Source organism: Antedon bifida, chromosome 5, assembly GCF_963402885.1.
Source record: "Antedon bifida chromosome 5, ecAntBifi1.1, whole genome shotgun sequence".
Taxonomy (NCBI): Eukaryota; Metazoa; Echinodermata; class Crinoidea; order Comatulida; family Antedonidae; genus Antedon; species Antedon bifida.
The window spans coordinates 30,846,690-30,858,759 of record NC_136230.1 but is presented as its reverse complement, the minus strand read 5'-3'; the positions used below and the strand labels follow the sequence as shown (position 1 = coordinate 30,858,759).

The 12,070-nt window shown below is 31.2% G+C and overlaps 2 protein-coding genes and 1 long non-coding RNA gene across 3 annotated transcripts in view; 2 read left to right on the top strand and 1 right to left on the bottom strand.

Moving 5' to 3' along the window:
• Positions 1–292: 292 nt before the first annotated feature.
• LOC144842748 (dynein axonemal assembly factor 6-like) lies at positions 293–2,843 on the bottom strand. Its single transcript, XM_078699266.1, has 7 exons — positions 2,783–2,843; positions 2,349–2,474; positions 2,099–2,174; positions 1,896–2,001; positions 1,633–1,729; positions 1,431–1,516; positions 293–956 (listed from the first exon to the last, which is right to left on the bottom strand). The coding sequence occupies exons 2-7, from the start codon at positions 2,439–2,441 to the stop codon at positions 830–832; spliced, it is 585 nt and encodes a 194-aa protein (XP_078555392.1). The 5' UTR covers positions 2,442–2,474; positions 2,783–2,843; the 3' UTR covers positions 293–829.
• A 77-nt stretch (positions 2,844–2,920) lies between these two features.
• Positions 2,921–6,366, top strand: LOC144843214 (uncharacterized). Its single transcript, XR_013612244.1, has 9 exons — positions 2,921–2,962; positions 3,695–3,755; positions 3,995–4,046; positions 4,344–4,391; positions 4,683–4,725; positions 5,003–5,131; positions 5,366–5,414; positions 5,656–5,681; positions 6,146–6,366. It is a non-coding gene; the product is annotated as an uncharacterized LOC144843214 (long non-coding RNA).
• Positions 6,367–7,620: 1,254 nt separating this feature from the next.
• LOC144843508 (uncharacterized) overlaps positions 7,621–12,070 on the top strand; it is a 55,221-nt gene continuing 50,771 nt past the window's right edge. The window contains exons 1-2 of the mRNA XM_078700295.1: positions 7,621–7,737; positions 11,653–11,723. Coding sequence (XP_078556421.1) covers positions 7,642–7,737; positions 11,653–11,723 — 167 coding nt within the window. The 5' untranslated portion in view covers positions 7,621–7,641. The remainder of the gene's footprint in view (positions 7,738–11,652; positions 11,724–12,070) is intronic.

Below are 12,070 nucleotides of genomic sequence, written 5' to 3'. Positions count from 1 at the left end.
AATATTGAGTAACGTATAAACTATCTGTAGATGTACAAATCGGGTTAGCTCAAATCTTTACATCAGTAAATGTCCATCATTTTATTGCTGAAAATAATTTCTAAAATGTTATGATGTTTTAATCTGGAAGTTAGGTTGGAAAACAATACAGTATACCTCTGAGTACTTATTTCAATACAGTATTTATTTCAATACATTTTAATGTGTCAATGCCAAGGAAAATTTCCAAAATTGTTTGGATGAATAAATATATAACTTATATTATAAGATGGCCTGTTGTTAAAATTAAAAGTGCATTGTATAAAATATATTTGTCTAAGCTATATGTGTGTAGGAGGTGAATTAAATACTGTACAGGGTAAAACAATAATTGAAACAAATATAAATAAATTTTATCATAAAATGGTGTATGTTTCCATAAATAAAATTACTCAAATTTATATTAATATTTAAAATTGCAGGACAATTTTTAAATTGTCTTGTTGGTGCATTCACACATTCTTTCATTAATATTGATTTTGGTGGAAACAGGTTTGGGGAATTTTTAACAATAATTCATTTAATAATTCATAAATTAATAAAAATTAATATTTATCCTTCTTTCATTATGAAGCATAGTATATTCAATAACTGTATAAAATGTCATAGCTCAATCTACAGTCTTCTTATTGCCAGCTTTCTTCTTCTTCCTCCTCATCTATGTACACCAGCTTGTATATCATTAATACCATCATTCTTGCATCTTTTCTCATCTCAAATGATGGCATGCTTTGTAATAATCTCCGCATCACAAAAAGTTGTTCTCACTTCATGAAAAATGGTTATTTCTTCAAAAGTTCAGGAAGTCGTAATCTCTTACCATCGGCATGGTAACTGTCAACAATGAGTTTTCTGCGTCCCATTTAGCTCTTCCATTTTTACTGTCAACTGGGTGAGGTAGATGCAAACTAAGTTTACTAAAAAATTTAAGAAATAATTTTGTTTAATTGTTAGGTGTGAAAGGGCCATAACTACGTGCATTTTATTGTACCAGGGAAAATTTTCATTTAAAAATTTTGTTTAGCAATATTGCTAATCAAACTGATTTTTAAGTCGAGAAACATAGTTTTGTATTGTATTTTTTGCTACACAATTTTCAAAATGTGTAGCAATAAGGTTGTTTTGTATAGCTTTTTGCTACGCTACACTGGCGAAAATGTTCCTTGTGTACCCGAGTGCCATTATAGAGGGTGCTCTTCATATTTTAGAATCTAGATGGATGACATTTAATACGTTCATTTTATTATACCAGAGTATCATTATAGAGGGTGCTCTTCATGTTTTAGAAACTAGAAGACATTTTTAAAGACATTTATTACGTTCATTATTGTACCAGAGTGTCATTATAGAGGGTGCTCTTCAAGACATATTTAGTTGATTTATATACTCACTAATTCGGTGTTGCACAACTTAAAAATTTGTCATTGACATCTAGAGTAACATCTCCATATTTGGTGTTTGGTAAAGTTATTTTCACCTTAAAAGATAAACAATAATATGGTATACTGCAAACAATTTGCAAATATGGTATACAATGTTGTGTTGTAGTCACCTAAAAAAAATGTATTTATTTTCTGATTTTTAAAAACTTACAACAATGTCTTCACAAGATGATGTAGCATTTGTTTTGTTGCCCATCCCTAGGAACATGTCTTCTGTTGCAACTTTTTGCTTGAAAATAATCTCATACCTACAAAGATAAAAATAGTTTTTAGACTCATTGACTGTGTTAATTGTGCAATAGCGTTTGATTGTGCAATAGTACGTCAGTGCCTGACTGTGCAATAGTGTTTGATTATGCAATAGCGCAGTGCTTGATTGTGCAATAGTGTTTAAGTGTAGTTTTATTCATTTACTCTGGTTCAGGTCTTGGATCATCTAAATCATCAAACTCTCCTCCTTCCTGCACCTCATCTGCATCCCAAATATCTTTGCAGTTTTTTGTTGATGCTGGCTTAGTATCTGTGTAACGTAACCAAATAAATCTGTATTACTATTTAGTAGTAATAAACAGTAATTTAGTTTGTTTAGATCATTATGCTAGGCATACACACATTACCTTGTGCAGGTGTTGTATGTACTTTCTTAGGTGGTCCAATGCTTCCTGGCCCCATTTGCTGTGTCCTAGATACTGGCTGTTGAATATTGAAATATTGAATAATATTAAATAGGCTACACCCTTAATTTAAAAAAAAAAAATCAATCAATTCTCCATCGTCCACTATAAATTTGTAAAGCTGAAAGAGAAGTACAACAAATATACTCCCAGACTCAGCCTTTTAGTTTATAAATAATTACTGCAATCTTACTTTGTCCTCGTCACTATCACTGTCAGATTCAGGAGGTTTAAGAAGTTGAGACAATGCAGAAATACCGGCGAGTCCTAATGAAGTTTCCATCATCCGTAAATACAAATTTTAATTAAAAAAAACCTGCTGAAAAAAGAAAATAAAACTGATTGCAAAACGTAACAACAAAAACCTTGCTTAATTATAATAGTAGAACCGATCTATCATACAACATAAAGTTATTAAAAATGTTTGTTAGATGGGGCGAAATGACTCCCAGCAGGCCAAACCACCGTCCTACAGCGTTTTTGGAGGCTCGAAGAAAAACGATTATATTTCTCCTAGCCTTGCGTATCAGAAACCAAACATCTAGGCCTAAAGAATGGTTTAATTTGAATATTGAAATGATAATAACCCATGTAACTAATAATGTATCAGTATTCTACTCCTTATACCTTATAATATTAGTGTTTTTTTCCTCAGGTTTACCTTGGCAACGTAAAGCTTTTGATTTTTTAGCAGCAACTAGCAGCGCGCCCTCATTTAATGTTAAAGTCTGCCCTCATTGTTTGACGGTATAAAAACGAAATGAGATTTTTTTTATAACCCTTTTGTGTTCTGCCGTTGACTTCGAGGTGAGGTTTTGTTTAGGGGGTGCCTATTTGTATAAGTAATTTGTCCTAATATCACTATTTTACAATATATTTTAGGTATAATTCTACAGTTATACAACAATATTTAAAATCCACATTTTATACGGTTTTAATTACAAATAAAGTCGAACCACTACTGACGAAAGGAAGCCGGACGTGCATGATGGAAAATGAACACGTGCCAGCAGCCCAGTAGAGGGCATTGGCGGCCACGTGGTGGTGGTTGTAGATGTTAGGCCTAACTAGACAGAGCCTAGAAAGGCTTACACATGATATTCTTTAGAATAAAAAGAATGTTTAACCAATTGTTATTTAATTTGATTATTTAATAAATGTACAATTTGTAATTTTTTATTTTTTGAAATTCCATTTTTAATTTTATGTACCTCAAACTTCTAACATTAACCATCATCTAGCTTTTAATAATTGATTGAAGCTAGATTAATTATGCAGAATATAAAAAAAGAATTCTGGCAATGATTTTCAAACAATATTTCACAAAATCCCTACTTAAATGAATCTAGCCTAGGCCTATATGATGTCAGCAATGATGATAACTTGACCTCCAATCCGCAGTTTCTACCATAAGAGCTTGTCTCTCGTGATGGCATTTAACCTTCCTTGGATGTCTGAGCTGACTGAAATAATGTTTTGTCATTAACTGAATTAAAATCCTCCTCATGCTAATTTTCAAACATTCCATTTTTATTTCAGGTGTGCAGTTGTTAAACATTCTAAACTGATATGGTTGGGTGGTTAAGAGAAAATGTTTTTGGTTAGTATGTTTAAATAAAATTAACATAATAAAATTTTGTAAAATATGACATAACTTAATTTAATACTCACAATATGCAAGTTATGATGAGAAGGTAAATTGGGTACCATAGTAACCACGGTCACAGTGATGAGTACACAATACCTTGGAGAACTGAGGCTTGCATTATTTGACAGCCATTTAATTACAAATTATTTTAATAGTTAATTATTTATGATAGATTATATTTTTTATTCCAGGTGTTGATCAATGGTTTGGTTCTATATTCATTCAAAATGGTAACTTTAAATGGTACGCTTAATTTTTTTCTGCAAAACTATCCAAATGAGGGTAGGGAGACTGATAAATGTATGCGTTTTTATACCAATGTATGTTTTGGGAGTGGATACTTGGCATTCGCAGTTGTTTTGTTGGCGATGATGATAATCTGACCTCCAATCCGCAGTTTCTACCATAAGAGCTTGTCTCTCATGATGGCATTTAACCTTCCTTGGATGTCTGAGCTAACAAAAGAAACTAAAATTCATTTTAATTTATTGTATCTACACTATTATACAGTCCCTAACTTGATTTACATTCTGTTTGCAGGCTGTACAGCTGAAAGATGACATTAAAGACAATTTGTGTATTACAAAGGTAATAGTCTGTTTAATTATGATTGTTACGCATGCTGTAATTGAAAATCTGTACTACTGAATTTGAAGATTGTGTTGTACTCCAGAATATAATGTAAAGTCTTTATAATGTCTTGTCAGCAATGATGATAACTTGACCTCCAATCCGCAGTTTCTACCATAAGAGCTTGTCTCTCGTGATGGCATTTAACCTTCCTTGGATGTCTGAGCTGACTAAATAAAGAATACACCATTATTTAATATAACTAAACTTGTCTTTGCTGCAAAATAAAGTTTGTAATCCTTTTTTCAGATTTTGGAAAATCTTGACGACCCCAAGTGTGGCCGACCTAAAGGTAAAAACTTTTTTTCTTTAACTAGAAGTATTAAAATATTCAAATGGGGTAACTAGGAAATTTAGCTGGATTTTGAGTGCTTGAAATTTAGTAAAACATGCAAGTTATGATGAGAAGGTAAATTGGGTACCATAGTGACCACGGTCACAGTGATGAGTACACAATACCTTGGAGAACTGAGGCTTGCTTGATTTGACATGTATCAGTTAAGGTCAGGGGTCAATTTGCTGGGATAGGAAATTGACAGTAATGATGCATTTATTTTTCATTTCAATAGCATCGTTTAAATGTGAATACGGAAAGTGTAACGATATGAACACTGGGAGGAAGACCATAAAATGGTAAAGCTGGACACAGTCTAGTGTCTCGGAGACCGTACCTATACTTCCAGAATCTGTAATTACAGGTAAATTTCAATGTTTTACAATTAATACGTTTTATATGTTTGGTAGGCAGGCAATGATGATTTAATCTTTTTTCCCCAGCTTATCGATAAATGCTGACTTTCTTGCTATTAGCATAAGCCAAACCAAATCTGAGCTTGTTTCTACCATACAGTCCTTTAACCTCTAACTCCTAGATTAGGAATGGTTGCTTTCTATGCATTTTTATGTTGATATTCTGTTTTCTATCTCAACAGCCGATTCAATTTTTAACTCAATGGGAAACATCAAATGGGATTGTGTAAAGTAAGTTTTTGTTTTGATAAAGTAATAACAATTATATAATAAATAAACATAAGTAATTATGTAATAAGTAAGACGCATGTTGTGATGATTTAATCTTTTTTCCCCAGCTTATCGATACATGATGACGTTTCTTGCTATTAGCATAAGCCAAACCAAATCTGAACATGTGTATTAAATAAACATTTTTGTGTATCTTGCATATATCATTTTAGTAAATAAATAATTTTTATTTATATTTCAGAAACGGAACAATAAAGTTGTGAAGCTGTAAGTATTTTTGGTCTATAGCATCCTAAAGCTCTGTCTACACTATCAAACTAGTTTGACAAAAAAAAGTAAAATAAATATGGTAGTAATATGCTTAAATATGGTCGTGACATGCTTAAATATGGTTGTGACATGACATCATCATGTCCATATATGGGTGCATCACATTTTTTTGTCGCATAAAGTTTGATGGTGTAGATGGAGCTTTGAATTTAGTTGGAATTTTCTGCTATACAGTTTGTTCACGATGATGATTTAACTTTTTTCCCCAGCTTATCGATATGTGCTGACTATCAATGCTATATGCTTAAGCCAAACCAAATCTGAGTAAACAAACGCCAGGACTGGTTCCTTGTTTTTATGTCTAATATGTTAAATTAAAAAGAAAACCAATACCAGCTCATTCATTGTGCTTTTCACTCCTCCGCATAGATTAATTCTTTAACCATATTTTTGTCTTACAGAAACTGCTTAGATTTAAGAAGATAAAGTAAATGTGAGCTGCTGTTTACATTTCTTATTTGATGAATGTCTATAGTGAATGTTGGACAGTGACATAATTTGTCCAAAACAGCAGTCTTTTTGCTGATATTAATTTCAAAAAATGTTTATAATGTTAATATTTTTTAAATAATCTACAAATAGTGTTTTGTGAGCAAATGAATAAATAATATAAAGTGTAAAAACAAAATATTTTGTATAATTTGTGTTTTTGAATGAAAAATGTCTATTTCAAGTGATTTGAAGTATGTGTACTATTGCATGGTTTTGTTTCGCTATGTGACTCTGCATCTATTGAGTCCCAACGGTCTGCATATACTGTACTCGTTTGTTTCTGAGCATGTGCAGAATAGGTGTATTCAACTGGCCTGATAATCTGTCAAACACTCTGTTTCTATTCAAGCAGTGCTTATAGATCACATGTGTAGTGTAAAGGAAAGGTTTTTGCAGACTTGTGACTAACTTGGGTTGCACATGGTCCAGTTTATTAATAAGGAAATTTTATATTGGTTTTGCGCCGGATTCCATCACAAATTAGATGCTCATGGCGCATTGACACAACAATGCAATGAATGAAATCATGTTTATCACATAGGCGGATTCAAAGGGGGCCCAGTCTAAAATTTTGCAAATTGTAATGCAAAAGATAAGACACTAATTTCAGTTCAGCACCTAAAAGTTGCCATTTTTAGGCCATGGGTCCTCTTATTTCAAAATCCTGGATCTGCCACTGTTTCAGAAGAATAAACACTGCTGGAACCAAAGTATATACAGTATATATATTTCCATATAATTATAGTTCCATGAACCTATAAATTAGGTAAGAAAGTTTTTGTACTACAACTAGAATTCCAAGCCTACCAATTTTTATTGACTAAATTGGTATTAATCCCCAAACAAGGAAATCAAAATACAGTACTGGAATTAAATCAATACAGATAACATTTAAGACTAAGAGTGCTTGCATAAATAATAGTAAAAATGTAGTGCAATATTATTAAAAAGTTCATTACTCTAGTTGATATCACTACATGCCAACCTTCGCCATTACCTCAAAGTATCTAATCCAATATTTGTGAGACATTGCATTTAAAACTATTCGTGCCAAGCGAACAAAGCCGCCTACAAAGTAAATCCAATACCTCTATTCCTATTGTAATTTAACAAAAAAAGTAAAATCCTTCCTACAGCGATATGGTTGAATAATTTCACATGCAATCAACTCAGAGCGACTGTTGACTGCTTCCTGGCAGAGCATTAATTTCTCTCTGGTAATCTAGATAGTTTATTCATTGCTTAAGAAATACTGGTATGTTGTGAATCAAGTTAAGCTGGTTTTATATTCCATTGGGAGATTTCAACGAGGAAGAAGGAAATAGCATTATTTATAGCTGTTGTTTATTTGCTATGCTTTAGTCTTGCAAATATAAAAAGGATTCTTATTGTAGTGGATTCAAGTATGGATAATATAGTACGTACTAGACGCTGGTCCGAGATTAGAGAACGTTACAGACACTTACAAGACGCGTTAGTTGAATCAAGAAGATGGATAGAGGTGAGTCATTGAGTGATACTTGCCCGAGGGTAGTTACTAGCCCCAGGCAACGCAAGGCTATTGTACTATTGTTGGCGTTTCCCACAACAGCTCATTAGCTGGGTTTTATTAAGTGGTATATATGAGTCATTTTTATAATGGGTTTGTATATAATTGGCTTATATATTTCCATATTCATATTTCAAACTTGTTCTACATATTGTGTTTATGCAATGTTTATATGTCCTATGAATTTCATTACTGTATATCCCATTGTAGATATAATGACTGCTCTGTATTGTGGTAGAGTGCACAGAATATTTTGTTTACAATAATATTCAATATTCCTTGGTATTAAATTACCATAAACCGGATTAGTATTATGCTACAGATTAATATTAGCATAATAAATACGAATATGAACAAATATTTAATAGATCTACCGAAGACGATTACCTAATTTATTTTTTGATTTAAATATTAAATGTTGGTAAAAGCGGAAGAAATATGGAAAGATCAAATAGGTATGCTCTGCAATATAGAAAGATGTCACAGAGCCAGTTCAAGAAATGATTATGTTAATTTTAAAGAAGATGTTAGTTGCCTCTAGTGTTTTAGATACATTATATATATAAATTCGCAGAATCTGTATTTTGAAATTTTTTTTTTTTTATTCAGATTGGATAAAAAAAAATGTAATGGTACAATTATTTTTAAAGAAAAATAAATACAAAGAATTTTATATTATTGTAAAGTAGAGCCTCTATTAAGGGGACATGTCTTTCAGGACACACACAAAACAGTGTTTTCTGAATAGTGGTTTTTCATATTGTATATTCAAACATATAAATTTTAAACCATTAACCATAATTGTCACCTTTGTTTCACAAGAAAGTGTCCCCTTAAAGACGTCTCCCTGAAAAATAATTTTGTAAATTTATTTTTTGAATACGCCATTTTAATGTCATATAATAGTTATTCACTTTGACCAATAATTGGATTGAAAAAATAAATTATTTTCGTGAAAAAACTGTAATTTAATGTCAAATTGACTCAGTCAATGGGTTTAGAAGTGAATAACTTCATTAAAACTGCAAAATGTGCTATTAAAAGTCTGATTTTATAATCTTTATGTTTCATGATTTTGAGGGACAGTACATCTTTAAAGGAACACGTCTTTCAGGAAAAATACAAAAGAAGTGTTCTCTGAATAGGAGTTATAGCATTGGTGGGAAAGAAGCACATTTGATAGATGTTTATATGCATAGCCTATTGGTGATAATATACAACAAGTGATTCACACTAATGCCTATATAATTGAAGGCGTGTATAGCTTTATTGACAATAATTTAGATGAGTTTACAATCACGGTTTACAGTGACTAAGGTAGATAATTGAGATTTTAAATGTTTAACAATGAGTTAGTTAAAGATTGTAAACAGTTGAATTGGATTAGCACTTGGCTATGAAGGTTGTATGTATTTACTGTATATCGCACCAATCAAGTGTGTCATTGTAGTTTTCACAGGGACTTGTGACATCTGTATGACAATACTACTAAGATCTAATAATGCGCATAACAGTGATGTAGCCACAAGAAATAAAGTGGTCCGGTTCAAGCTACAGTGTTGTCAAAGGCCTCTGTGAAAAAGTGGTCAGGTTGAAACATTATCAACCGTACATAGTGATGTGCACCAAAAAAAAAAACATCTGGAACAAAATTGTAAAATTTAGAGGGGTGTGGTCCGAACACTCCCATGGACACCTATGAATAATTTGTACAATCAAATGTAATATTAGGGCATAAAAGAAGTGACACTAAACCATGATATAATTTGTTGCATGTGAATATTAAAGCAGTAAAGATGGGAAAATCAGTGAAGAGTGAACAAAGTGTCAATAAATATAAATAGAAAATAATAAAAGGCATTTACTGTACATTGATTGAATGTATTCATTCACATATCAAAATAATAATATACACTAATACAATATATTGATGTCAACAGCAACGTTTTGAGCGAATAAATACTAGAAATATAATAATTGATATTTTGTTACGTGAGACTAAGGTATTAAACTGGAACCAAACGATGACTTCTACACTTATCTAGGTTTCAGGCACACCCTAAGGCACATCCTGACCCAGGGGAACGTATGCCCATATCAACACATGCACCGTTAAACAACCGTATCGGCAAATGTCCATGCCTCTAGTTCTTCATGCACTGTTCTCTAATGATTTCCCTTGATGCTATTGTGATACTACAAGCCCACTTCTTTCTCATTGTGTGTTATTTATTTTGTGTATTTTTGTGAATGTGTTTGTGATATATAATAATAGCAGGTAGTATAAGCATCTTGGGACTCATAATAAGTACCTGTATGTAACCAGTACTGTTCTGTGTAAACAATTGAGAAATGTTTAATTTATTGGGTGCAGTAGAGTCAAGAAAAAAAACATACAGTATAAATTAAAACTGTCCAAGTTATTCTACTGCAGTAAAGTTACTGCAGTAAAGACTTTTTAAAAGTTTTTTTTTATGCAATAACGTTTGATTTGAGTTTGTTTTTTGTACAAGTTTATGAGGCAACCACTGCAATAAACAGTGTGTATGATTGCCTAGGTATTGGTGAATAATTGAACAGGTTTTAAAAATGTAGTTATACTGCAGTAACTGCAGTACAATAATTTGGCATGGTCAACTTTTTAACGATTTTATTATCCCTATGCAATTTTTGTCCTATAAATTCTTTGACTGGCATTTATTTTTCCATTAAAATTCTTATAGGTATCATAAAATTGCAAAATCACTTTATTTTTACACTTTGAATATCCACTCAGACGGAAGCTTAATTCAGCGCACACTCTCTTGTCATGTTAAAATTATCGGATTATTTCTGTGAAATTAAAATGTATCCAGCCATATTCCAGACGATTGGTTTTTAATACCTTTAGAATTCTGAATATTTTTGTGTAAAAAAAATTGTATTGTATTCAAGAGTTTTGACAATAAGGTGGAACAATCAGAACAATAGCGGAAAGTTTTCACTGTAAATACTAGTCTTATGTTTACTCCCTGTAAAAGGAATTCCTTTGCATGAAATAACATTGTTAATTGAAGCAGCTAAATAGCTATACAGTAAGCGAGACTAATTACAAAACTTAAAGAGGATTAAACACAGTAAAAATAGTCAAGAAAAATACCTGTATGCTGTTTAGCAACGTGGCTCTACCCTATTTTATTTGAAATAATTGGTATTGTCGAAAATGTACTTTATATTTAATTATGCTCATTAAAATGTAGCTTCATATCTCGCTCTATAAAATAAAATATTGCAAATAATAGTTAGTATCTTTTAAAAATAAAGGTATTGTATTTTTACTGGTTAATGTTCTTTTTAAGCTTTGATATCATTTGACAAAAAAAATTATGTTTAAAAAATGTTTGGCATTAAATTTTATTGTAAAGCTTAAAGTAAACACCAAATTGATTGGCTATAAATTCATGTTTTATCTCAACTTGCATATTAATAATTTCAAATGGAAAATATTCCCATAAAAGCTAGAATGTGGTTTTTAATATAGGTTTATATTTATCTTTTTAATATGTTTGTATTAGTGTATCTCTTATGTACTGTACTGTGCTATCATTCTCTGGGAAAAGGTAAATTTGAAATGCTGCCACCTAGAGTTTAAAAACTTTTTTCCAACTCTATCATCAAGTACAGTACTATTGTATAGACAATATAACTGCTAATAAGTAATACTTATAACTATTGAAAAATAGTGCCCTGGGAGACATTTTTATATACTCTTTTGTATTTATATATATAATTAAAATAATATTTTTACAAATATTTTAATTACCGGTATTATTTAAATGTACAGTATGCCTATTATTATCTACAAATATTTTATAATTTTTTTTTTAGGCCGTAACAGGTAAAAAATTCCAATACAAAACACTTGGACGTTCACTTCGGAATGGAGAGCTGCTTTGTGAGTAAGTAACTATTGATTTTATTATAGATAATGATTGACAATATAAATGCTTATACAGTTTAATGATTACCACATTACAGTAGGCCTGTACAACAGTTGTCAATGTATGTATATGTCATAAGATATTTATGCACACATCAGGAACAGAACATTAATTCTAAACCACCCGGTGATATAGTGAAATTTAATTCGTTAATTTGAAATGATAAGATGAGGAAATCTGTGAGAATGAAAATAATCAAAAACATAAATCAAAACTTAATTAAAACAGCCAGAAAAATTAGCAGCTTTTGAGCAACACTAGTCTTTCATCAGTGCAAGTAATACACAGTATTATAACATTTTAAA